General features: G+C 34.0%; 2 protein-coding genes across 2 annotated transcripts; one reads left to right on the top strand and one right to left on the bottom strand.

Moving 5' to 3' along the window:
* Positions 1–510: 510 nt before the first annotated feature.
* On the top strand, positions 511–4,834 carry LOC136229066 (uncharacterized). Its single transcript, XM_066017632.1, has 10 exons — positions 511–1,047; positions 1,133–1,615; positions 1,717–1,874; positions 2,124–2,207; positions 2,294–2,346; positions 2,590–2,671; positions 3,073–3,180; positions 3,487–3,610; positions 3,816–3,901; positions 4,401–4,834. The coding sequence occupies exons 1-10, from the start codon at positions 570–572 to the stop codon at positions 4,620–4,622; spliced, it is 1,878 nt and encodes a 625-aa protein (XP_065873704.1). The 5' UTR covers positions 511–569; the 3' UTR covers positions 4,623–4,834.
* Positions 4,835–4,902: 68 nt separating this feature from the next.
* On the bottom strand, positions 4,903–9,237 carry LOC136229068 (ribose-phosphate pyrophosphokinase 3, chloroplastic). The gene is made up of 7 exons (XM_066017633.1): positions 8,783–9,237; positions 8,388–8,703; positions 8,190–8,285; positions 7,886–7,954; positions 6,949–7,077; positions 6,637–6,736; positions 4,903–5,185 (listed from the first exon to the last, which is right to left on the bottom strand). Exons 1-7 carry the CDS (start codon positions 9,181–9,183, stop codon positions 5,052–5,054), a joined length of 1,245 nt encoding a protein of 414 aa, XP_065873705.1. The 5' UTR covers positions 9,184–9,237; the 3' UTR covers positions 4,903–5,051.
* Positions 9,238–26,201: the final 16,964 nt, after the last annotated feature.

Below are 26,201 nucleotides of genomic sequence, written 5' to 3'. Positions count from 1 at the left end.
TGAGAGGGGTCTGGGACGCGCGTCTTGCTGAAGCTCACGGCCTACAGGATGCGCTGAAGTGGATTGCGGTTAATAATTGGTGCAGGATGGAAATAGAGCTGGATGCTGTAGAGGTAGTCTCGGGTTTCCACTCAAAAAAGCCCGATGCTACAGAGTTTGGTGTGTTGTTATCTTCTTGTCGCAGGTTAGCTAGTTCGTGTAATATGCCTAAGGTCACTCATGTTCTTCGCACCGCGAACAGAGTGGCTGATAGTCTAGCAAAGTCTGCAATTGGCCTAGTCCAACTTATTGGAACTCAGCCTCTTTATTCATAAGGTATGTGGATGTGTCCGACATTGAGTATTAATGAAATTGCATTTTCCCTCGGGAAAAAAAAAAAAATTTATATTTTAGCTTAAGTTCACAACTTAAAATATAGGGATAAAAACTAAAATTTATTGGGTATTAAAGGAGCGAAGGTGTTACTTTGCCGCAATTTGCTAGATCGTTGACTACAGTTAAGCTGCAAAATCTGCAATCGCCACTTAGGAATTTCAACACTATTTATTTATTGATTAGAAAATAAAAAAATGTATTCTGGCGTCGATATCCAACTGCAACCAACAAGAGCCCGCTCTTTCTGCCATTTCCATTTCGCATTTTCCAAGGAAGAATCGGATTGGCAGATAAGGATCTTTAACACAGACGCCGCCATGAAAGCTCTGCTCAATCCACAACCTTATGTTTCAATTCCAATAATCAATTCTCGTACTCTAACCGCTTCAAAATTCCATGCCTCTGTTCGATTCAATCGAGATTCTGGGCTTGGAAGGAGATGTTGTTTGACTACCAAAGCTGCACTAGACTCTGCCACAATCGATCAGTTAGGGATTCCGGAATCCGGCTTTAAGAATCCGACGCTTTCTACTTCATATCGGAGCTCCAAGTTACCCAAACCGAATCAGACTGTACTAGAAGCTCAAGCTAGGGTTTGTACTGGACCTACTCAAACCAAACCGCTCAATGAAGACCAGGCCAATAAAGTTCTGCAAACCATTCTGCGATCAGGTGTGTTTATTTTTGTATCGTCAGCTACTAAAATTCGGTTGGTTTTTTTCTTTTGATGACTCCAATTTTTTTTTTTCTATCTCAGCAACCGGAGAGCTTAAAGATGAAGAGAAAGTTTCAAAAGCACAACTTGGTGCCTTCTTTGCGGCAATGACAATTCGTGCAAATGCATTTCCAGAAGCAACCCAGTGGAGTGAAGGGGAAAGAAAGGCAATGAATAACTTTTGGCCGTTGTTAGTTCGAGCTCTACCGCCTGATGTAATATTCATCGCAGATCCCGAAGGCTCGATCATGGGAATTGGGAGTCCAATTGGACCTCAGTATGTTGGCAATTGTACTAGCGAAATGAGATTGGTTGGAGCTCTTAGAGAGATTTTGGCTGGAGGTCACCTTGGATATGAAGAAGCCCAAGGTGTTCTAAAGGAGGTCCTTCCCCTGAAAGTTGATGACAATGAGTGCTCAGGAGTTAGTGAGTCATTGCTTTCAGCGTTTTTAATTGGTCAACGTATGAACAGGGAAACTGATCGCGAGTTGAAAGCATACTGTCTTGCATTCGACAATGAACATGGTAAACTTTTGATGATTGAATTGTTGTTTTGTGCTGTTTAGTGATTGATTGAGTACCTTGAATCAGTAATATAGCTTTTTCTGTAATGTGATTATTATTAGGTCCTCCGCCAGTTGCAGATGTTAGATCATTGACTCATTATGGTGAACCTTATGATGGAAACACACGGTACTTTAGGAGCACCTTGTTTGTAGCTGCAGTTAGGTCCTGCTATGGCGAATCATCTTTGCTTCATGGTGTGGAATGGATGCCACCTAAGGTCGGCCCTTGCTCTATTATCATTTAGCTTGCGCACTATTCTGTTTTTTCTTTGATTAGGTGTTCATCTGCTGAATTTTTTTGTGTTGATATCTACAATAAGAAACTGGTGATTTGGTTTTCTAAATTAGCATAACCTTCCATGCATATTGTAGTAAGTCCTGAAATGCAAACCGTGATGCATTCGTATATAATGGAAAATGTAATCTTTCTTGTCAAAGAATGTCTGATGGGTCCTGCATTTCTTTAGGGGGGCATCACTGAGGAACAAATGCTGAATTTCATGGGAGCAAATACACACTTGACTCCTTCGCAAGCTAAACTACTTCTCGAGGTCTTTATAACATACTAGTTTGCCTGCCATCTTCATTTCTCCTTCCTAAGCTTGCTCTGTTTTAACTGTCAGGACTCTTGTTTCAGGATGAGGATGTTGGTTTTGCCTACATCAGTCAGCGTGAAGCCTCCCCATCTCTGTATGAAATCCAACCACGTATATCTATTTCAAGCCTTTATCTCTGCTTCTTTTTCCACGAGGAGTGATCTCTCTTTGTGCTCTTTCTTCCTGTTTTATAATGGTCTTTGTTCTGTACTGTGGAAATAACTTAATTTAGCCATTTGAGACTTTATTGACACTAAGACTTCAGTACCATGTCCATAGGAGTTCCAGGAATTTGCTCATGAGAGTTCTAACTCCATTTTTGTTATTTTGTTTGCAGGTATTCTTTAATTGGCTTGAGGGAGCATATAAAGAAACGACCACCACTAGCAACAACTGAAAAGGTTCAGCAATTTGTTAGGGTAAGCCACATTTTTAGTTTAGTAGTTGTATAAATGTTGCATCTTGGTGGCCGTTGTTTCCTCTTTAAGGGTTATACCTTCAATTTAATTGACATGACACAAAAACGAAAGGCAATACAAAAGGCATTAGCATTTTCTCTATTAATTTGTTCATTCTTGCTATGCAATGCCTGTTAAAGCATCAAGATTTTACTTATGTGAAAGCAACTGCCTGTATTGTGCCTCAATTCTACCTTGGAGAGGTATTTCTCTCTGAAGAAGTTAGTAGGAAGAATACCTTAAAATCTTTTACATTATGTATGTGCTTAATTGCAATGATTATATTTTTGGATAATATGATGCTTATTTTAGCATGCGTCTTTGAAATAATGTAGTATGAGTTAACTTGGCATTTCCAACAGGCTCGAGGAAGGGAAGCAATTGTTGCTGGATTTTATCATGAAGGTTACGAGGACCCTCTTTTAATGCTTATGAAAAGAAGAGGTGTTCATTCTGGTTTGGTGGTGAAGGTTTGAATTGCAGTCTTGTAATCTTTTGAAAATAATTCCTTCGATATTAATATTGAAACAGCTGTATGCCTCTATCTTGAGTGAATTGCTCTATTTGTATTTATCCCTTTGCAATCTTTAGTGACAAGATGCTTTTGAGAATTGAATCTTTTACATTATGCAGTGAAAGTCAACTACTCAAGTGCTTGTTTCTAGCTCGATTTAAAAATCCTTCTTGTTATAAGAGATGGTTTGCAGCAGATGGGTGGATTTATCTTTTTAGTCACAACTTGGTTAAAATAGCATCTGATGAAGCTGTTAATTTAGGGTGAGGAAGGAGCACTTTCGATGACAACAAGATTGCGTTCTGCAAATGCATCAAAAGGACTTCCAGTAAACTACTGTTCAGGGTTCCGTTCCCTGAGCAAGGCATCTGCTTGTGAAGTTGATGGTTTGCATACTTTACCCATCTGTCTTCTTTAATTTCCTTTCTGAATAGTTTGTCTCACATGAGGATATGATCTGTTGCTTAATTTTGGATATGTAGATAAGTCATAACCAGTAGGAAAATCATAATAATCATAATTGACATGTAACTTGTAGATTATGTTACACCAATCTTCTAGTACTGAAACTTCAACTTTTGGTATATTCAGGGGTGTCTCGTGAGAGTTTCAATATGGAGGTTAATGCAAAGGACTATGGTTTTGAACCCACTGATACGCCAAGAACTGATAGATCGGTAAATTATCCAAGTCTCTTGTACAATTGTTCTCTCTTTTTCTTTGGCATATACTCCAAGCTTACAATAACATAATAATAAAAGCAAATTTTGAGTTTAGTTTAAGCTTTTGGGTCAAATAGTACATTGACATGGTATCAGGATTCTTAGATCGAGTGGTCAAATAATAATAAAAGCAATTTTTTAGTTTAGTTTAAGCTTTTGGGTCAAATAGTACATTGACATGGTATCAGGATTCTTAGATCAGAGTGGTCAAGGTTTAGGATTCTTAGATCAGAGGGGTCAAGGTTTTGAATTTTAGCAACTCTATTGGTTAATGAAAGTTCAAGTTGAACTGTTCAACATATGGTAAGATAGTACATACTTTAAACCTAAGAGTCATTTGCGTGCCGAGTATGATGGTCAAGGTTATTATTGAATCTCATCTAGTAGTGCGTATTTCTTTCTTTCTCTATCAGCTACAGTATAATGATATGCCGCATGTTTTTAACACTGTCAGATCTCCAAAAGTATAGCGTTAGGTTTGGCAGCTCTTGATGGTGAAAGAGGTCCAGCCTATGATAGAATAGTCCTAAATGCTGGAATGGTGGACCACTTGGTGGGATGTGACGATGCCGAGGATGTCTCTTGTGCCCTGGACAGAGCTAGAGAAGCCATAGACAGTGGTAGGGCTCTTAAAAAGTTACTCAATTATATAAAGATCTCTCGCAAACTTAGGTGAACTGATGCTTCCTTTTATGTTGGTGGGTTCTGTAAATTGTTTTACATATGAAGAACAGGAGTCAAAATAATTACACTGCTTTTTGGTTTTGATTGGATTTTTGTAATTAGTTCATTTTAACAGTCCTTACAGAATTTTCACTGTATAAATAAACACTGAAATTTTGTTAGTAGAGGATTTTAAGGTGAATAACCCATGGGTTATTGTCATAATTGTAGTGTGTGATCTGTCATCTATATTATTCCACATAATAATTATATATAATATGACACAAAAATGATAATTGTATCAAACAAATAGTCACGTCAATTAGATTGTTATTGTAAATTATGCTCATATAAAAAAATTGACAGGTTCAGACTCATCAATAAATCATCAAAAATGTCTCAATTGGCAACATTTTCTACCATGTATCAATGTAATATGGTGTTAGATCTGAAGTGCTGATGCAATTGAACTAGCAAGGCTAAGAATTTCGAAAGGTTGTTTATTCTTCACTTCTGTGACTGTACAAGGGCAAGAATCTGTAATCCAGAAGTATGTCAACCCATTTCCCGGTTGCCCTGTGCCACAACCAAAGACCAAGTATTAGCTTATAATATCCATCTTAAGAGGGCTTCCAATTAGATATCATTGTACTAATGGGAAATAAAACGTTATGTTTTCTAATTAATTATCTGGCTGCTCATGATTATCATCAATGTATCCTGCCTAAATCATGGTTAAAAAAGTTATACAGGAATTTTATGGTTCCATATAAGCAATCATAAAATAGAAAAAATGACTAGAGAAAAATAAGTTTTGAATAAAAACAAAAAGACAATGCAAGCTTTGTGTCGGGTACGTTCATGGCCCCTGAACTATAGTGCTACCAACAATATAGCTTCTAAAATTCATTTCGTGATATAAAAATCCTTTAACTTTACATTAAAGTAACATTAAAATCCAAATCCACAAAAAACCGTTAAAAGATTAATGGAATAATGAGGGTAAAATATGTACATGGATAAAACAAAGTCGATGACATAGTCAAACTTGTGTAGATCAATGTAAGAGGGGGGAGTTTGGCCATAGACAAACTCAACCCCAAGCATTGCAAAAGCTACGAGAAGGCTTAGGCATGAAGTGGCGAATGAGACATATCAACGTAAGCTGATGGAAGAGGCGGTATTGGTATAATGAACACTATAGAGGACATGGACTGTCCTAGAGTTAGATCTCCGCCGCCCCCTGGGTCAGTAGTTGGAACTGGCTTAAACGATCCACCCTCGTCCACCGGGACAGGAGAGTCGAGCATACGTCCTTCATGAAGGGAGGCGGGTGTCTCCATAGAGGGGAACTCTACACTATGGGGCCGCCAAGAGCACATAGTGCGTGCCCATTCTAGGGCGATGTTTAATCACAGGGAGACCCTCCGGGACGGAATACCGATATATGCATTGACGAGACGCTTAAAAGGGGGTAGACTCCTTCGGTAGGAGTTGGCTGGCCGAGACTTGGGGAAAGTCAAGGCGCCACACGGGGTTTTGGCCTGGCTCAGACCTAGCCCCGTGACATTTGTCATTTCGTTAATTTTTTGTTGTTGTTGTTGATCACGACTTTGATGTTACAATAACGAAAAGACAAAGTTAAGCATATTTTATGTCAAGAAATTAAGTTTAGGGGCTATAATGTTAGTAGCATTATAGTTCAAGGGCCATGAATGTATTTTACCCACTTTGTACTGTTTGAAAGAGAGGCATTATCCAAGAACAGTGAACACTAAAACTAGCAAAACAAGAAACTATAGACTGGAAGAAACTAGCAAAAACAGATGACACTACAAACTGGTTTTTGTTCATCATATTTGAATCTGGGATTCAACATTCGCCAAGCTTAGCCTTTACCAACTGAGCAAAGCTCAACGGAGACGGCATAGCCATATTTTCCTCTCATCTCTATCAATGCATTTGATGAAAAATAAAATAAAGAAATGTAGCTCCAAATATAATATTAATCTATACGTATTCGATACCTCCATTGTCAACCTCAAAGCGCTCCCATGACTTATTTGGAAAAATTCCATGCGTCACATAAGCACTTATTCGTGCTGCTCCATGTTTAGCCAATACTTTCTGCAAACATTAAGACAGTTTAGACTTTAATCAAATTGTAGATCATACACAAAAACAGCAGCAGAAATTAGAAAACGGTCAAGAACCACGAGTTGAAATATCAGTCCAACCACAGAAACTTTTAAATTGCATGATCTAATTTGACAATTATCCTAAATGTTAATCATATAATTTGACTTTCCCCTAACTTATTTCATGTTACATTTTGGTACCTGGCATTCAATAAGTGTTCCACCTGACTGAACCAAATCATCAACAATCACGACATGTCTTCCTTGAGGATCTCCCTCTTTGATACGCACGATTCTTTGATCACCTTCCCGAACTTTAGCACAAACAATCTGCACAGTTTATACTACGTAAGCAGCTCAATGGTTAAATATAGCATACTGTTATACAATAACCAGTAGGAGGCCTAATTCATACACACACTGGCAGTCAAAGTTGTTTACGTGGACATCTTAATTGCACCATACATGCTTGATATATTAAATTCGTTGTCCTACCTTCTGTAAGATAGCACTTTCTCTGCCTAACAAATCGACAGAATTTGGCACCATACTAATCCATCATAAGTGTAAGAACTCAAAAGCTAACTCTTCACAAATAATGGAAGAAGCTTTAGACAATTGACAAAATAGTAATGGCAGTAAATTCTATCTCTGTTAGTCAAAGCAACTGATGGACTGTCAAAATTGAGCATCCTCTATGTTGCACGGAATCTGAAACGAAAACAGAAACAACTAGGGAATGGAAACATGGGGAAAACGTCTCAGTAATAGGGGCATATTTACAAATTTAAAATTATAAGGATGGAATTTGTAATTTTTCATATATCTACAACAAGAAAATTTACATGCAAGTTACATTTTGAAAGCTTGAAGGAGATGATCTATAAAAAAAATAGAGGAGTTAATGTAATATGATTGGCACATGATAACTTGCTAAGAAATTTGATAATTTGCCATCTCCTACTAAAAATAATAGCACACGAGTTTTCAATTTTTAAAATTAGTGACCCGAAATGTAAAGTTTTAGTTTCCGAGACTGAAACATGGAAATTATTCAAAATCAAGGTCTCTGTACAACATAGAACATCCATACAGAGACATTCATGAGCAACAAAGATAAATTATATTCATTTAATACCATGGGGAAATGCTGAAGTTGCTTATGAAATCGCTTCCATGCACCATCATCAGGAAAAGCTATTGCAATCTGAAAAATGAAAAACACAGAACATTTCTTCAGCTTGAAAAATGGTAATCAAGATATAATAATCATTAGGTACCACAGAACCAGGTTGATTTTGGTTTCACTCATTGTATATGTGCATAAAAGGACCTCTTATATTCAATTTAAGGCTTTTTTCAATCATTTCATGAACAATAACAGGAAAACAACAACATACACATCAGAATTCCTCACATAGTCGACCATAACAAAATCTTACATTATTAGAATCAGGGAGCTGCTGCAGCCGATTTTTAAGCAAAGGTATCCCACTCTCAAAGCAGGGTAGAATATTATCACCAAAGTAGAATCTCTCCTAAAATATAACCAAAACTTACAGTTTGAGAAATTTTCCCTAAAAAAGAAGCAAAAAAATCCAGAAAACCTAAATTGAAAGAAATAAACAGAAGGTGAGAACCTGCAAAGCATGGATATCGAAAGTCACTAAGCTAGTTGGACCTCCTCTCGAGGTGGGTATGTTAGACAATATCCTAGCAAGAGTAAAAGCCGTAGCAACATCTCCCTCATCCTCCATACGCTCTGAGGTTCCAGTGGGAAAGAACGGAAGGACGAGAGTGAAAGAAGAGATAAACAATTTGGGCAATGCATAGATAATTGAAAGCTGCTCAAAAATCACTTTCGGAGAACTAAACGAGGCCAGAAAAGCTACGTGCTGCCCACGAATTGCTTGCGCATTAGGTATAAACAGATTTGGGAATCCATCCTCAAATTTCCTACAACCAATTTCAATTCTAATTTACACTCAAATTTCACAATTCAAAGTTCTATTCAGAGGGGAAATGATAAAATCACCTCCAATTGATGGCGCGGAGCTCAATGGCATCGGACTCAGTGGCGATTCGCTGAGCCAATGCTCTTGTCTCGTCGCAGTAAAAGAGACACACTCTTTTAACATTCCTGGTGCCCGATTTGGTGGCAGAAGAGGCGGCCATTGAAACAGAAGAGGAAAGAGAGAGAGGAGAATTTTGCATCGAATGAATGAGATCGGTTCCAGATGGAAATCCGAAGCTGGTGTCTTGATGATTATCGCATCTAATGGTAATTCGGTTAGTCAAACAATTGGACTGTGATTGGGAGTTGTTGATTCGAAGTAGAGAAGAAAGTTTGGGACTTTTAGTGGTGGATGTGGCGATTGCGGCGGAGTCATTTGATGGGGTTCTAATAGAAGATCTGAGAGGAGAAGTAGCCGCCATTTCCGGCGGGTAACGGCTACGTGTATCTGTTTCAGAGTGTCCGCGGAGAATCGAAAAACTGTGAAGAAAGAGATGTTGTGTGCTGTATAACGGCAAAATCTTTTCGGGGGTAAATTACACATATTGGCCCTCAATTTTAACATTTCTTTCTTTATGGCTCCTTGATTTCAAAACCATATATAAAAGTCCCTCAATTTTGCTATATATATTTTCTATATCCTTTTTACTAGGGATGGCAAGGGGTACTCTACCCGCGGGTACCCGACACTATCCGGTCCTAATGGGACTACTCGTACCCTGTATAAAAGAGTATGGGACAAGTATGAGATCAAAACCATTACCCGTTAGGGTAATGGGACGGGTATGGGAAGACCCCCCAGGGTACCCGGTACCCGTCATGACTTTTTTATATATTAAAAAATATTATTATGTTCTAGATGTAAGATGTGAGATTTGAACACCAGCCTTTCGTTTTTCGATTATTAAGTGATATCACTGAACTACTTCATTTTTATTGATTAAGGTTCCATTTGTTCAATTTTTAGATGATGATTTATTAAATTTATACTTTGTTAAATTTATAATATTTTTTGTTTTATTTATTGATTTTTAACGGGTAAGGGTACCCGCGGGTACCCGTGAATTAAATTGGGACGGGTATGGGATGTAAAACATATACCCGTTAGGGTAATGGGAAGGGTACGGGTAATTAAAAAATAAACAGGTAAGGGTTTGGGATTGGCACTACCCGCGGATACCCTACCTGTTGCCATTCCTACTTTTTACTAATAATCAAGGTAATCACTTCAATAGTAGGCAGGGGCGGAGCCATAAAGGGTCGGCCACCCTCCAGCTCGTTAAAAAACTTTAAGAAATGGTGGTTTCAACGATCTTCTCCTAATCAGTCATTGTTGGGAGCCCCTAACAATGACAAATTTACTTTTTAGGGAAGAAAGAGACGAGGGCCGACCTCATATCTTCATTTTTTTTCTTTTAAAATGCTTTAGAGCAAAATTTCGTAGTTCTGCAAAACGCAAAAAGATGTTTTGATTAAGGCGGTTTAGAAAAAACAATGAAGCAATTGAATGAGGGAACTACTTCAATTTTTTTGATTCGCATATTAGAGAAGTGATGAAATTGTTCAGTAGTTGATATCATGAGTGAATATTTGATCTGGTGTTGAGTAGTGTCTCAGAATGTGTTTTCAGAATCTTCTTCCATATAAGGCCGGTTAAAGGATTCTTTCCCTAAATATGAACCATTGGGCGTGTTGATTACACCTTACTAATAAGAAAAACTGACTTGCTCGATTCTTTTTCCTAATCAAACACGTAGTTAGGTTTCTCCTAATTAGACCAAAAGTCTCTACTCTCATATAGAGAGGTCCAACTTCCTTCACAAAATGTAAAACACTCTTCAAAGCTTCTCTCTCTAAAACTAGAACTAACGTAGCCCCAGAGTATCCTTGGTTGGAGATTCGGGCAAACTTTTTCCTTTATCTTGCATGTATTCACTCGCTTGCATGTATTCACTCGCTTATATCAATCTAAAATTATAGGCATTTTAGTTTATTTTATATTGCTCCCACTATTTTGCCAAATTAATAGCCCTCCATATTAATTCGAAGAATTTCACAAATCCTTTAGTGAGCTAGGATCCTAACTCCTGAGATTTCGCCTTGAGTTTGCTCAACAAGCTAGTCTCATTCGTTAGGTAGATTCATGTAATCAATCACATCTTTAATGTGATTCCTAGGTTATTGAGTTACTAACCACATTAGTAACTAATATGCTATTCACATTAATCCCAACCATATTGCCCATTAGTTTATGACAACATGAGTTTGCTCATCCAATTATCATAATCTAATTTAAGTATTACCCCATATTCATGAAAAATGATTTTCGATAATTCAGGTGTTACCGTAAGACCCCGAGCTTGAGTTTGCTCAACAACCCAAAGGCCCCCAGTACTGCCGGCTGAATTATAATATTAGGGAGGGGCGACCGATTTTAATAACTTGCTTATTTACTTAACTTTTAATGGGGGATTTTATTTTAGGTCTCATAATCTAACTTAGTCTTGATTTGCTTTAGCATACATCAGACACGTACATTGGCGTTATGGACATATTATCTAAATTATTCTGTCGAGCCAGAGACGGAATAAAAGGCCAAACCTAGGGAAATACTAACTATTACATATTTCTCTTTAGGTCCTCCGTCTTCTCCATGGCGCCTTGAAATTACATATTAATTTCTAAGGGAAAGTTCAAATAAAACCCATGTGGTTTCACTAATTTTTAAATAAAGGACTGTGGTTTACTTTTTGTCAAAACGAGGACTGAGGTTTCACACTTTTAATAATGTTATTAAAACTATCTTTAACGACCTGAAAATGAAAATTTTCAAGAATTAAAGTTGTCCAATGTCATATTTTCTATGGAACTACATTTTCGATTTTCGAAAATCATCTTTTTTGGAACTCTCTCTCTCTAAACATTAACTTTCTCTCTCTACTAAACACCATCTAAATAATCTCGAAATAAAAAAGTTGAAGAATTAAAGTTGCTTAGAATATTAGTAATTCTTTAAAATATGTCATTTTTGAAGTTGTTAAGGGTGATTTTAATAGTATCAATCGAAAAAGTCCTTATTTTGCTAAAGTTGAAAACCTCAGTCCTGGTTTTGACAAAAAGTAAATCACAGTCCTTTATCTAAAAATTAGTGAAACCACATGGGTTTTATTTGAACTTTACCCTAATTTCTATTCTACTAAAGAAAACTTCAATTAAATTGAAGGGAATTAGATGAAGGAGAAATTACAATAGATATTAGAAAGGCAGGACTCGCATGCCCTATTTCAAAAATACCAAAAGACTAAAAGAGGGTCCAAATATGTCCATAACTCCAAACATGCATAGACTCAATTAAATAAATTTAATTGGTTGATTACATAAGTATTTTATGTAATATTTAGGTTAATCACATTAACTCATCAAATTAACTTTCATCCAATTTTACTTCTAACAGTTTCGTATCCTTTTATATTAAACTTTTAGATTAATATAATTATACAAAACTATTAATTATGCACGTCCCAATTATTTTGATTTTAATTCATTTAAACCTTTTTGATTTACAAATAGGTAAAACAAACTTTTAAATAAATTTTCATTCGATAATCAAAACAGAAAACTATTAATTTCTGAAACATATATATATATATATATATATATATATATATATATATATTAAAAACTGATTTTAAACGATTTAAAATCAAGAGGGTCTCGGGCCGGGCCCGAGGTTGGGCTGCTGCCGTTTGGCAGCAGCCCTAGGCGTCTGATCCGCCTCTGCCTTGCGGCAGCGGCGGCCAGGCGCCGCGCGCGGTTGCTGCTGCGCGGCAGCAACCGCGCGACAGCAGTCGGGTCGCGCAGTAAGGCGCGACCCGAGCTGCTGTAATTAAATTTTTTTTCTTTTCTTTTAATTACGAATATATATATATATATAAGTTTTAAAACGATTTTCAGAAACTAGGAAAAACTATTATAGATTTTCCGTTTTATCTTTTAGAATAAATAAAACTGATTTTATCAATCTAACTATCAAACTAATAGATTTTGTTATAATGATTATCAACCAAAATTATTAGGAACATGTGCATAACTTATTTTAATTAACAATTAATTAAAACTTATTTATCTTTTAGAACTAATTAATCAAAACAGTTTTGTTAATTAACCTAACTATAAATATTTATTCAATCTGATTGAAAAACTTCTAAATTTTCATATATGAAATAACGGATTTAACGCAGGCTCTGATACCACTGAAGGAAAATAGGCTAACGTATAGCAGCGGAAATATAAAAATTTTAACCTATTTCCATTAATCCCAAGATCCGTTAACCGTTATTTCATACAAAGAGGGATAAGAAGAAATACCTTTTAGATGTTCTATCTACCGTTGCAAACGAATTGCCCACAACTCTTACTTCGAGTTCCCGAGCACAAAACAAAACAACAGAAGATCAAGTTAGAATCAACCGTTTATTAACAACCAAAGTAGATTGTCTCTAATTAATCAACACAAGATCAAGGATAAAGAGAAAGAGATGAAAATCAATTGAATGGAAGGAAGCGGTGGAAAATCTCGTCCTCGAGCTAGGGGTCGAAATTCTCTCTCTTCATGCTAGGGTAGAATTCGAAATTCTCTAGCTTAATTGCCTAGGGTTGAATTCGAAATGGGTGTTGTTAAACCCAGCCCCAAATTCCCACCCCTAGCCCCGTGAAAGGACGAAAATACCCTTTCATGGGTTTTGGGGAGGAAAAAGCTATTTTTTTTGCTCTCCCGACACGCATGCGTGTGACTATCACGCCTCACCGTGTGGTCGGGCGTGATAGCCTCACGTCTCACCGTGTGGTCGGGCGTGATCGCTACACGCCCGATCACACGGTGAGACGTGGGGCTATCACGCCCGACCACACGGTGAGGCGTGATAGTCACACGCCCGCGTGTCGGGAGAGCAAAAAAAAATAGCTAGTCCGCTATTGAATTAAATCCGTAAATACCTGTTACGTAAAAAAAAATTATTCCGTTGTCGAATTAAACCCGTAAAAAAATTAGTCCTCTATTGAATTTAACCCATAAATACCTGTATCCTCCTCCTCGTCCATATCTAGACAACGAGCAGGTGACAGGACGGATTTCCTCCCTATAGTAGGCCGCTCCGTCTACAAAATTACACTAAATTAATCTAAAAATTTAACATATAAATTATAATCAAATTAATATCAAAATTTTACATATAAATTAAACCCCAAATTAATGTAAACATTTAACAATTTAATTAAAACGTAAATATAATTTTTTTTTTTTAAAATTTCAAAAACCCCTCGGGCGTATGAACATCACGCCCTAACCATAGGTCGGGCGTATGAACATCACGCCTGACCTACGGTTCCGGCGTATGAAGATCACGCCCGACCTATGGTGCGGGCGTGATAGCCTCACGCCCGAACCACAGGTCGGGCGTGATATTCATACGACGGAACCGTAGGTCGGGCGTGATGTTCATACGCCTGACTGCGATTCCGACGGTTTTTAAAAAATCACCCACAGATTCAATTTTAACTTAGATAAAAAAACAAAAACGGTAAATCTTATTATTTTCGCTTTCCCTTTACGGTTGTTGTTACACTCCATGTTTTGGTTCACAAATTAGTCCGGATTTGATCAAAGAGTGTGTAGGGTATTTGAGAGGTTTTGTGTTTTTTTAAATTTTGGGTAAAGGGTAGTTTGGTCTTTTCACGGGGCTAGGGGTGGGAATTCATGGCTAGGTTTAGTAATCCACATTCGAAATTCACATAGGGGGTATTTATAAACTCTCTTGTATCTAATCCTTAGTTAGATAGAATTAGGTTATTGAATAAGAATTTAATTCGGAATAGAATTCTTTAATTATTATCCATTAATAAAAAGGATAATATCAATAACCTTATTGGATAATAATAGGAGTAATATAATCTAATTAAAACTCCTAACTTATTTATCCTTTAATTAATTTAATTCATAATCCTAATCTAATTAGGATTTGATAAAATCAAATTAATTATTTATGTATTTAACATACATAAAATCGCCCCCCCCCCCCCTTAAGCAATGGGCCTTATTGGGCTCAGTTGGGCTTCCGTCAATTAATTAGCATCTGTCTCTCTTTTGGGTTCCAAGTCTTATGTGTGACCCATTAGGTTCTTATTGCTACTAGCCGTATGCAACTTTATTAAATTAATTTTCAAAGAATTATATTTAATCTTTGCATAACGGAATGATGTACAAAGTATGTGATTAGCAAGTCCGTAATCATTCCCCTAGAGCTATAAGAAGACAGGTTGATTTTGTCGTTGACCTTTCCGTATTAGTTACGGTATAATTCGATCCTTTATCAACTACGTCCTTGAACTGAATCTTATGACTATGGGTAATGTCAAGTCACATATAGCGAGACGTTCGTTTTACTTGTTATGGCCGAGTCAACTCCAATTAGATAGGTTAAGAGAAATCTCATTTCAATCTTAAGCTATCACCTTGTAAGGATTTAGGGTCAAGACTTCCACAAGCGATCCATGGACATATCTCCCATTTATCGGGAGTGATAAATGCTCAATCCAATGTATAACGATCCCGCAATCACTTCCTGTGATACCCAACCTCTACTGTTCACACCCCAGAGTCATCTCTGTTAAGGATCGTGTTACAACAGGATCAAAGCGTCACATTCAGTAATCCAGAATGACCAATTAACATTCCTTTGAGTCTGAGGATTATTTATACCTATTAATACCAATGAGATGAACAGGTGACAATGATGAATCTACCCATCCTGTTATCTCAAGTCGGGTCCCCAATCCTAATGAACTACTTTTCATCGGATCCATGTAACTGTCCAGATATCTATATATATGAAGCTTGTGAGATCAGCTTTCTGTCGGACAGAAGACATTGTTACATGCAAGTCTCAATAGTGATATGTCAATCCTAAACATATTACTTGACTTGGGGTGGTTTTAAGTTTATTAGTTTATTACAAAGTTTCGTCTCACTTCATGCTTGTATGAACACTTTATAATCACTTTAAACAAACTTACGGATTTCCTTTTGTTAGACTTTATTTAGTGCTTAAAAGGGATTGCCTTTATATAGTTATAAAACATATATCTCATTAAAACAAATGATATAAAAAACACTTCATTTACATTAAGTTTGTATCCTAGAACAATTGTCTATAGGACACTAAACCCCAACAAGTACCACATATGCAAGACTTTATTTCCTACCAGGAGTTAAGGGTATCACCAACATAGAAGGTACACCAATGCATATTAGAAGATTCTTTGTCAAAGGGAGTTGTGAAAAACACCCCGATAGTTGAAACTGATGTTAAGATATTCGCGAGACTCGCAAACACTATGATGTCGGAACATGCTAGTGAGCTGATGTGGATCTTGTGAAGAATGACTTCACCAATGAATGGGGAAAATGAAAACCCCTAAACTACCAACATTGCCACAAATGTTCGATCAATAATCCCTATTAGTATCTTACCGAACCCTAATAAACAACAACTTTGGCTTGAAGGTTGTAAAAAACGTTAGGCACTAGCTAGGCAGACATGCCTTTCAGAATTAATCGGGGATTAGTCAGTAACTAATCGAGGATTAATCGGATTTGTATTATTGTATTTTTATTTGTTAATAACAAATTATTATATAAATGTAATTAAAATATGCATCATATTATTTAAAAATAATAATATACAATGATTTCATATAAAAAAAAATATGTATATTTATAGCATATATCCTTAAAAATGTGTCAACATCAATATTTCAATAATAATATTATTAAAACAACTCTTACAATTAAAAAAATAATGTTCATAAGTAATATAATTCACCAAAAACTATAAAACAATGTTCTTAAAGTCTTAAATCATATCATGAAAATAAAATAGAGAATACAATAAACACAAATATCTGAAAATAATAAACACAATTCACAACCAACTACGCGACAATGTTCAAAAGAGTGATAATGAAGCGAATAATAATAATAATAATAATAATAATAATAATAATAATAATACATTTTTTTTGTTTTAGTCGTCGCCAAGTAGGGGTATCAATATGGGTTCGCGGGTTGTAAACGTGTCGTATCGACTTACTCAGGTGACCCATTTATCCCAACCCATTTAATAAATGGGTTGACTCGGCACGATTCGTTTAAGAAGCGGGTTGAACGTGTCAACCTGGCTAACCCATTTAATTTTGCAATTCTATACTAAAAAAAATATATTCAACTAAACAAAATGAAAAAGAAAATAAAAACATGCATAATTGCATATGAAAAATAAAATCCAATACAAACTAACAAAACAAATTCAACAAAATAACATCAAAGTCTAAAATCTAAAACTTACAAACAAAATAAATAATTTCAATTTCAAATAACAAATAAATTAAAACTAAAACATTCAATTCAACTTAAACAACAACAGAATTAGTATCTTGTTCATTAGTCTTTGATTCAATGCATTCCAACTGAGTTATCAATTTCTTTCAACCCATCCTGAACTATTAAATTTAGAATGTGAGCATAGCATCTCATGTGAAAAAATCTCCACGGTTTAAGAGACCACCCTTGCTATTCAATAAATTTTTCAACAAGTCCACACATGTATCATTTGCACTTGCATTATCCAAAGTGAGTGAAAAAATTCTACCATCAATTTTCCAACCACACAAGAAATTGTGAATTTTTTTACACAGAGCTACACCATTATGTAGAGGAAGCAAATAACAAAAGTTTAAAATTCTCTTTTGGATATTCCAATCTTCATCAATAAAATGTCCGGTCAAACATATATACCCATTTGTTGTAATAGAAGGCCAACAATCAGAAGTTAGACATATCCTACTAGAAGTTGACTCAACAAAAGACTTACTTGCACCTAGAGACTGAAGCATTCACCGGGTATCAATGAAGAGAGGCATGCATCATAAATTGTTAGGGAAAGAAAGTTGAAAACCTAACGTGTTCTGTAATCCTACTAATATATATATATATATATATATATATATATATATATATTGAGCTTACCATGTTAAGAATTTATAAATTGAGCTTATATTTATTAACATCACGTTAAGTTGCATTATGTTAGGTATTGTTAAGTTACTTTACATTACGTTACGTCACGTTAAGTTATGTTAAATTAGGTAGCGTTAAGATACGTTACGTTACATTACGTCATATTACGTCACATAACGTTATATTACGTTACGATACGTATAGCAAAGTTACGATATGATAAGTTAAATTACGCTAGGTTATGTTACGTTACATTATGAAACGTCACTAAACTGAAACATCAATGAATTGAAACATAACTGAACTGAAACATCAATGTACCGAAATATAACTGAACTGAAACATTACTAAATCGAAACATTACTAAACCGAAAAATTACTAAACTGAAACATTACTGAACTAAAACATTACTAAACTGAAATATTACTGAACTAAAATATCACTGAATTGAAATATTATTAAACTGAAACATTACTAAACTGAAATATTACTGAATTGAAATATTACTGAACTGAAACATCACTGAAATGAAACATCACTGAACTGAAACATCATTGAGCTGAATTATCACTAAGCTGAAACATTATTAAACTGAAACATTACTGAACTAAAATGTTACTGAACTGAAACATTACTGAACCAAAACATTACTGAACTGAAACATGCCTACACTGAAACATCACTGAACTGAAACATCAATGAATTGAAACATAATTGAACTGAAACATCAATGTACTGAAACATTACTTAACTGAAACATTACTAAACAGAAACATTATTAAAATTGAAATATCACTAAACTGAAACATCACTAAAATGAAACATCACTGAACTGGAACATCATTAAACTGAATTATCACTAAGCTGAAACATTACTAAACTGAAACATTACTGAACTGAAAAATTACTAAACTGAAACATTACTGACCTGGAATATTACTAAACTGAAACATTACTGAACTGGAATATTACTGAACTGAAACCTCACTGAACTGAAACATCACTAACTAAAACATTACTGAACTGAAACATCACTAAACTCAAACATTATTAAACTGAAACATTACTAAACTGAAACATTACTGAACTGAAATATTACTAAACTCAAATATCACTGAACTGAAACATCACTAAACTGAAACATTACTGAATCAAATAATCACTGAACTGAAACATTAATGAACTGAAAATCACTAAATTGAAACATTACTAAACTGAAAGATTACTAAACTGAAACATTATTAAATTGAGACATCATTGGACTAAAATATAACTAAACTGAAACATCACCAAACTGAAATATTACTAAAATGAAACATCACTGAACTGAAACACCACAAAACTGAAACATTGCTGAACTGAGACGTTACTAAACTGAAACATTACTGAACTGAAACATTACTAAACTCAAATATCAATGAACTGAAATATCACTGAACTGAAACATTACTAAACTGAAATTACTAAATTGAAAAATTACTGAACTAAAACATTATTAAATTGAAACATTACAAACTGAAATATTACTGAACTGACACATTACTAAACTGGAACATTATTAAACTGAAGCATTACTAAACTCAAATATTATTGAACTGAAACATCATTAAACTGAAACATTACTGAATTGAATAATTACTGAACTGAAACATTACTGAACTGAAAGATTACTAAACTCAAACATTACTAAACTGAAACATTATTGAATTGAAACACCACTGAACTCAAATATTACTAAACTGAAATATTACTAAAATGAAACATCACTACACTGAAACGTCACTGAACTGAATTATTTATGAATTGAAACATAACTGAACTGAAACATTAATGTATTGAAATATAACTAAACTGAAACATTACTAAACCGAAACATATTATTAAACTGAAACATTACTAAATTGAAATATTACTGAACTGAAACATCATTGAACTGAAACATCATTAAAATGAAACATCACTGAACTGAAACATCATTGAACTGAATTATCACTAAGCTGAAACATTACTAAACTGAACCATTACTGAACTAAAACATTACTGAACTGAAACATTACTGAACTAAAATATCGCTGAACTGAAACATCACTGAGCTAAAACATCACTGAACTGAAACATCACTAAACCGAAAAAACACTAAACTGAAAAATCACTGAACTGAAACATTAGTAAACTGAAACATTACTAAATTGAAACATTACTGAACTGAAACAATATTAAACTGAAAGATTACTAAACTGAAACATTACTGAACTAAGACATTACTAAACTAGAACTTTAACTAAACTGAAAAATTACTAAACTCAAATATTACTGAACTGAAACATCACTAAACTGAAACATTACGGAATTGAATAATCACTAAACTGAAATATTACTGAACTAAAAATCACTAAACTGAAACATTACCGAACTGAAACATTACTAAACTGAAATATTACTGAACTAAAACATCACTGAACTAAAATATTACTAAACTGAAACATCACTAAACTGGAATATTACTAAAATGAAACATCACTACACTAAAACGTCACTGAACTGAAACATCAATAAATTGAAATATAACTGAACTGAAACATCTATTTACTGAGATATAACTAAACTGAAACATTACTAAACCGAAACATTACCAAACTCAAACATTACTGAACTAAAACATTACTAAACTGAAATATTACTGAACTAAAATATCACTGAATTGAAATATTATTAAACTGAAACATTAGTAAACTGAAATATTACTGAACTGAAACATCACTCAAATGAAACATCATTGAACTGAAACATCACTGAGCTGAATTATCACTAAGCTGAAACATTACTAAACTGAAACATTACTGAACTGAAACATTACTGAACTGAAACATTACTGAACAGAAACATTACTGAACTGAAATATCCCTACACTGAAACATCACTGAACTAAAACATCAATGAATTGAAACATAATTGAACTGAAACATCAATGTACTGAAATATAACGGAACTGAAACATTACTAAATCAAAATATTACTAAACCGAAACATTACTAAACTAAAATATTACTAAACTGAAACATTACAAAACAGAAACATTACTGAGCTGAAATATTACTAAACTAAAATATCACTGAATTGAAATATTATTAAACTGAAACATTACTAAATTGAAATATTACTGAACTGAAACATCACTAAAATGAAACATAACCGAACTGAAACATTACTAAACTCAAATATCACTGAACTGAAACATCACTAAACTGAAACATTATTAAACTGGAACATTACTAAACTGAAACATTACTAAACTCAAATATCATTGACCTGAAAAATCACTAAACTTAAAAATCAATAAACTGAAACATTACTGAACCGAATAATCACTAAACTGAAACATTAATGAACTGAAAATCACTAAACTGAAACATTACTGAACTGAAACATTACTAAACTGAAACATTACTAAACTAAAACATTACTGAATTGAAACATCACTGGACTAAAATATTACTAAACTGAAATATCACTAAACTGAAATATTACTAAAATGAAACATCACTGAACTGAAACATCACAAAACTGAAATATTGCTACAATGAAACATTACTGAACTGAAATATTGATAACTGAAACATTACTGAACTGAAACATCAATGAATTGAAACATAACTGAACTGAAACATCAATGTACTGAAATATAACTGAACTGAAACATTAGTAAACCGAAATATTACTAAACCGAAACATTACTAAACTGAAACATCATTGAACTGAAACATCACTGAAATAAAACATCACTGAACTGAAACGTCACTGAACTGAATTATCACTAAGCTGAAACATTACTAAACTGAAACATTACTGAACTGAAACATTACTAAACTGAAACATCACTAAACTGAAACATCACTAAACTGAAACATCACTAAACTAAAACATTACTGAACTAAAACATCACTAAACTGAAACATCATTAAACCGGAAAACACTAAACTGAAAAATCACTGAACTAAAACATTATTAAACTGAAATAATACTAAACTGAAACATTATTGAACTGAAACATTACTAAACTGAAAAATCACTAAACTGAAACATTACTAAATCGAATAATCACTGAACTGAAACATTAATGAACTGAAAATCACTAAACTGAAACATTACTGAACTGAAAGATTACTAAACTGAAACATTACTAAACTGAAACATTACTGATTGAAACATCACTGGACTAAAATATTGTTAAATTAAAACATCACTAAAATGAAATATTACTAAAATGAAACATCACTGAACTGAAATATTACTCAACTGAAATATATCAGTGAACTGAAACATTACTAAAGTGAAACACCACTCAATTGAAACATCATTGAACTGAAATATTACTCAATTGAAACATCACTAAACTGAAACATAACTGAACTGAAACATTACTAAACTGAAATATTACTGAACTGGAATAATACTGAACTGAAACATTACTAAACTAGAACGTTATGTTATGTTAGGTTACATTACGCTAGAGATTGTAAGCTCAATTATTGTTTATAAATAAATGAAAGTTTAAAGAAATAAAAAAAAACTTAAGGATTTATAAATTGAGTTTACAATCCTAAGGATTTATAAGTTGAGCTTATATTTATTACTTTACGTTACGTTAGGGATTGTAAGCTCAATAATTGTTTATAAATAATAAAAAGCTTAAAGAAATAAAAAAACTAAGGATTTATAAATTGAGCTTACAATCATAAGGATTTATAATTTGAGCTTATATTTATTACTTTATGTTATGGATTGTACGCTCAATGATTGTTTATAAATAATGAAAAATTTAAAGAAATATAAAAATCTAAGGATTTACAAATTGAACTTACAATCATAAGGATTTGCAAATTGAGCTTACAATCGTAAGAATTTATAAATTGAGCTTATAATTCTAAGGATTTATAAATTGAGCATATATTTATTACATTACATTAGCATTTATAGCTAGGAGTAATTTTACCTTTAACGTTTAAAATGATACAATTATACTCCTAACGTTGGCAGCTAAAATCAATTTTATCTCTAACATTGACAAGTTGTGTCAATTTGAGAAATAATTTATCAAATTGCCTTCTTATCATCGTTAGTAACAGATCACAAACATATGATTAGATATGATTTTTTTCAAGAAAATAAAAAAATATATTGTATTTTGTATGAGTTGGACAAAAAAAATCAAATATTTCACCGAATTTATAAATAATTTTATTATTAAATCATAAAAAAATATGAAATCTCTTTTTTAAAACTACTGATGTGTGCAATTGGTTTAGAATAAGAAATAAAATATCTATGTTTTCTAATAATATCTAAAATCGATCCAACTTGCCAACTTTAAGGGTAAAATTGCCCTTAACTGTCAGCGTTATGGGTAAAATTGTACCATTTTAGACGTTAAAAGTAAAATTATTCCTAGTTGTAAACATTATGGGCAATTTTTCATATTTTTCCTTTTATAATTTCATCGTTGATTAATTTAACTCCATTTAAAGGTTTAACCCAACTAAATACTAGCTTCTATTTTTTGTTTTTTTTTTTTATAATTTCAGTTAGCTGTAGTCATTATTAGAAGTACAATTTCATAAGGGTAATATAGTGATTTGGATATATAAAAAAAAGTCATTCTATCCTTTGTCATGTTGCTTCATCAATTTCATGAGAGGATTAATATCAAAAGAACATCCATGTAAAAACTGACAAGTGTTAATGAATAAAAAAAAACTCATTAATCATGTACAAAATAAACTTATTTTATTTGGGTAAATTACATCCATGGTCACTGAACTATACTTATTTTCACATTATGACCATTGAACTTCAATTTTACCCGATATAGCCATTAAAATTTACACTTTGTTACACCGATGGTCACTGTGACCGTTGACCGTTGACCAGCTATTTTGAACTGTTGACTCATTTTTTAACCGGCTATCTCTCTCTTCTCAGTCTTTCAAAGCTTAAAATTATCATTTTACCCTTTCTTTCTCTCTCCTTTCTCTTTTCTCTTTCTCTGTTTCTTTCTTTCTCTCTCATCTATATGCCATTAACGGAGGAGCTCAGGACGTTGAATAGCTTGAAATCTATGGATTTATCTAATAACATGAGTGTTCTCTCTCCTCCCTCTCCCCTTCAAAAATGACGCTTCAATTTCTCTAAATCTATGGGCCTTTCTTTCCCTCTCTCCCTCTACTTGATCACTTTGTCTAATTCTTTGTCTAATTCCCACTCAGATCTGCTGTTAATTCTTTATCTAATTCTTTGGTGTATCAATTCTTCTTCTCCATTTTCTCTTTTTATTTTCTTCATTTTTGAGTTGGATTTATTCGGTTTGCTCTTTTCATAGCTTTTTATTTTCTGGGTTCTTAAAAAAATGGTGTTTTAAGCTGTGGGTGTTTTTGAGAAAGACACAAAGATAAGAAAGAAAGAAAGATAAAAAAAAATGGTGTTTTCTGGGTTCATTTTTTAGTTGGATTTATTCGTATTGCTTTTTCATAGCTTTTTATTTTCTGGGTTCTTAAAAAAATGGTGTTTTAAGCTGTGGGTGTTTTTGAGAAAGACACAAAGATAAGAGAGAAAGAAAGAAACAGAGAAAGAGAAAGGAAGGGTAAAAAAAATGGTGTTTTCTGTGTTCATTTTTTAGTTGGATTTATTCGTGTTGCTCTTTTCATAGCATTTTATTTTCTAGGTTTGTAAAAAAATGGTGTTTTGAGCTGGGTGTTGAAACAAAGATGAAAGAGAAAGAAACAGAGAAAGAAAAAAGAGAAAAGTGAGAAAGAAATGATAAAATGATAATTTTAAGTTTTGAAAAGGTGAAAGGACAGAGATAGCCGGTTAAAAGATGAGTAACGGTTGAAAATAGCTGGTCAACGGTCACAGTGGCCATCGGTGTAACAAAGTGTAAAGTTTAATGGCCATACCGGGAAGAATTGAAGTTCAGTGGCCATAATATGACAATGAGTATAGTTCAGTAGCCATGGGTGTAATTTACCATATTTTATTTTTACTTCTTCTCCTCCATTGTGATTGTTCATGAGCCCATCCACCTCCACTTACAATAAAAATTCAGTTTTGGACCATTGTCCATTCGCCCACTGATCGTTACCGTCTATGATCTCCCATTGACACAATTTTCATCTCCACCGACCACCGAAGGCGAACTTCAGAAAGAAACAAGAATTTCTTCCTCAAAGCTTCTGATACCGGAGTCAATACCTTGAATAGCCGGTTTATCGAAATTATGGAGAATGCTAAAAAACGACATGGAATCACTTTGAATCAGTCAAATTTACAGATGACTGGTTCGATTGAATCTTGCTGTCATTATAGTCGAAATCGGAAGAGTTCAAGTGTTATTATTATTCAAATAGATTCCTCCTTTTTCTTATTTCTTTTTCTTATTTCTTGCTAATCCAGTCATCAAAATTAATTCTCTGTATCAGTATGCTTAACGCCATCAAAATCGGAAAAGTTCTTCGCTTGGATGGAAAAATTAACTCCGGCGAGTCATCCATCAGGTGCTTCCTGCTATCTTTGCTATGTTGCTCCATTGAAAAAATAAAAACAACAAAATGGAGTTTGGTGGAGGGAGACGAGAGAATCAAATAAGATGTTTTAGCCAGTGGATTACTAAACCCAGCCATGAATTCCCACCCCCTAGCCCCGTAAAAAGACCAAACTACCCTTTGTTCAAAATTTGAAAAAACATAAAACCTCTCAAATACCCTACACACTCTTTGATCAAATCCGGACTAATTTGTGAACCAAAACATGGAGTGAAACAACAACCGTAAAGGGAAAGCGAAAATAATAAGATTTACCGTTTTTGTTTTTTTGATTTAAGTTAAAAATTGAATCTGTGGGTGATTTTTTTAAAACGCCGGAATCGCAGTCAGGCGTATGAACATCACGCCTGACCTACGGTTCCGGCGTATGAATATCACGCCCGACCTGTGGTTCGGACGTGAGGCTATCACGCCCGCACCATAGGTCGGACGTGATATTCATACGCCCTCACCATAGGTCGGGCGTGATGTTCATACGTCCGACCTATAGTGCGGGCGTGATGTTCATACGCCCGACTGCGATTCCGGCGTTTTAATTATGTAGATTATTCTGGTACTTAATATAAATTTCCACTCACTTAAGATCTACACTTCCAAATTGCAATTAATTATTCTTCCGTCCAGCTCCATGCAAAGGAAAAAAAAAGAAGAAGTAGATAACAAGAGAAAGAGAAATGGATATAATAACTAAAGAGAGAGAGAAATAGAAAAAAGTAAAAATAGAAACGAGGGAGAGAGAAATAACTGTTCTTGAAATTTGTATCAATCTTT

This window comes from Euphorbia lathyris, chromosome 5, assembly GCF_963576675.1.
Source record: "Euphorbia lathyris chromosome 5, ddEupLath1.1, whole genome shotgun sequence".
NCBI classification, from domain to species: domain Eukaryota; kingdom Viridiplantae; phylum Streptophyta; class Magnoliopsida; order Malpighiales; family Euphorbiaceae; genus Euphorbia; species Euphorbia lathyris.
Note: the sequence above shows the minus strand (reverse complement) of the source record. Positions and strands in the feature narration are given on the sequence as shown.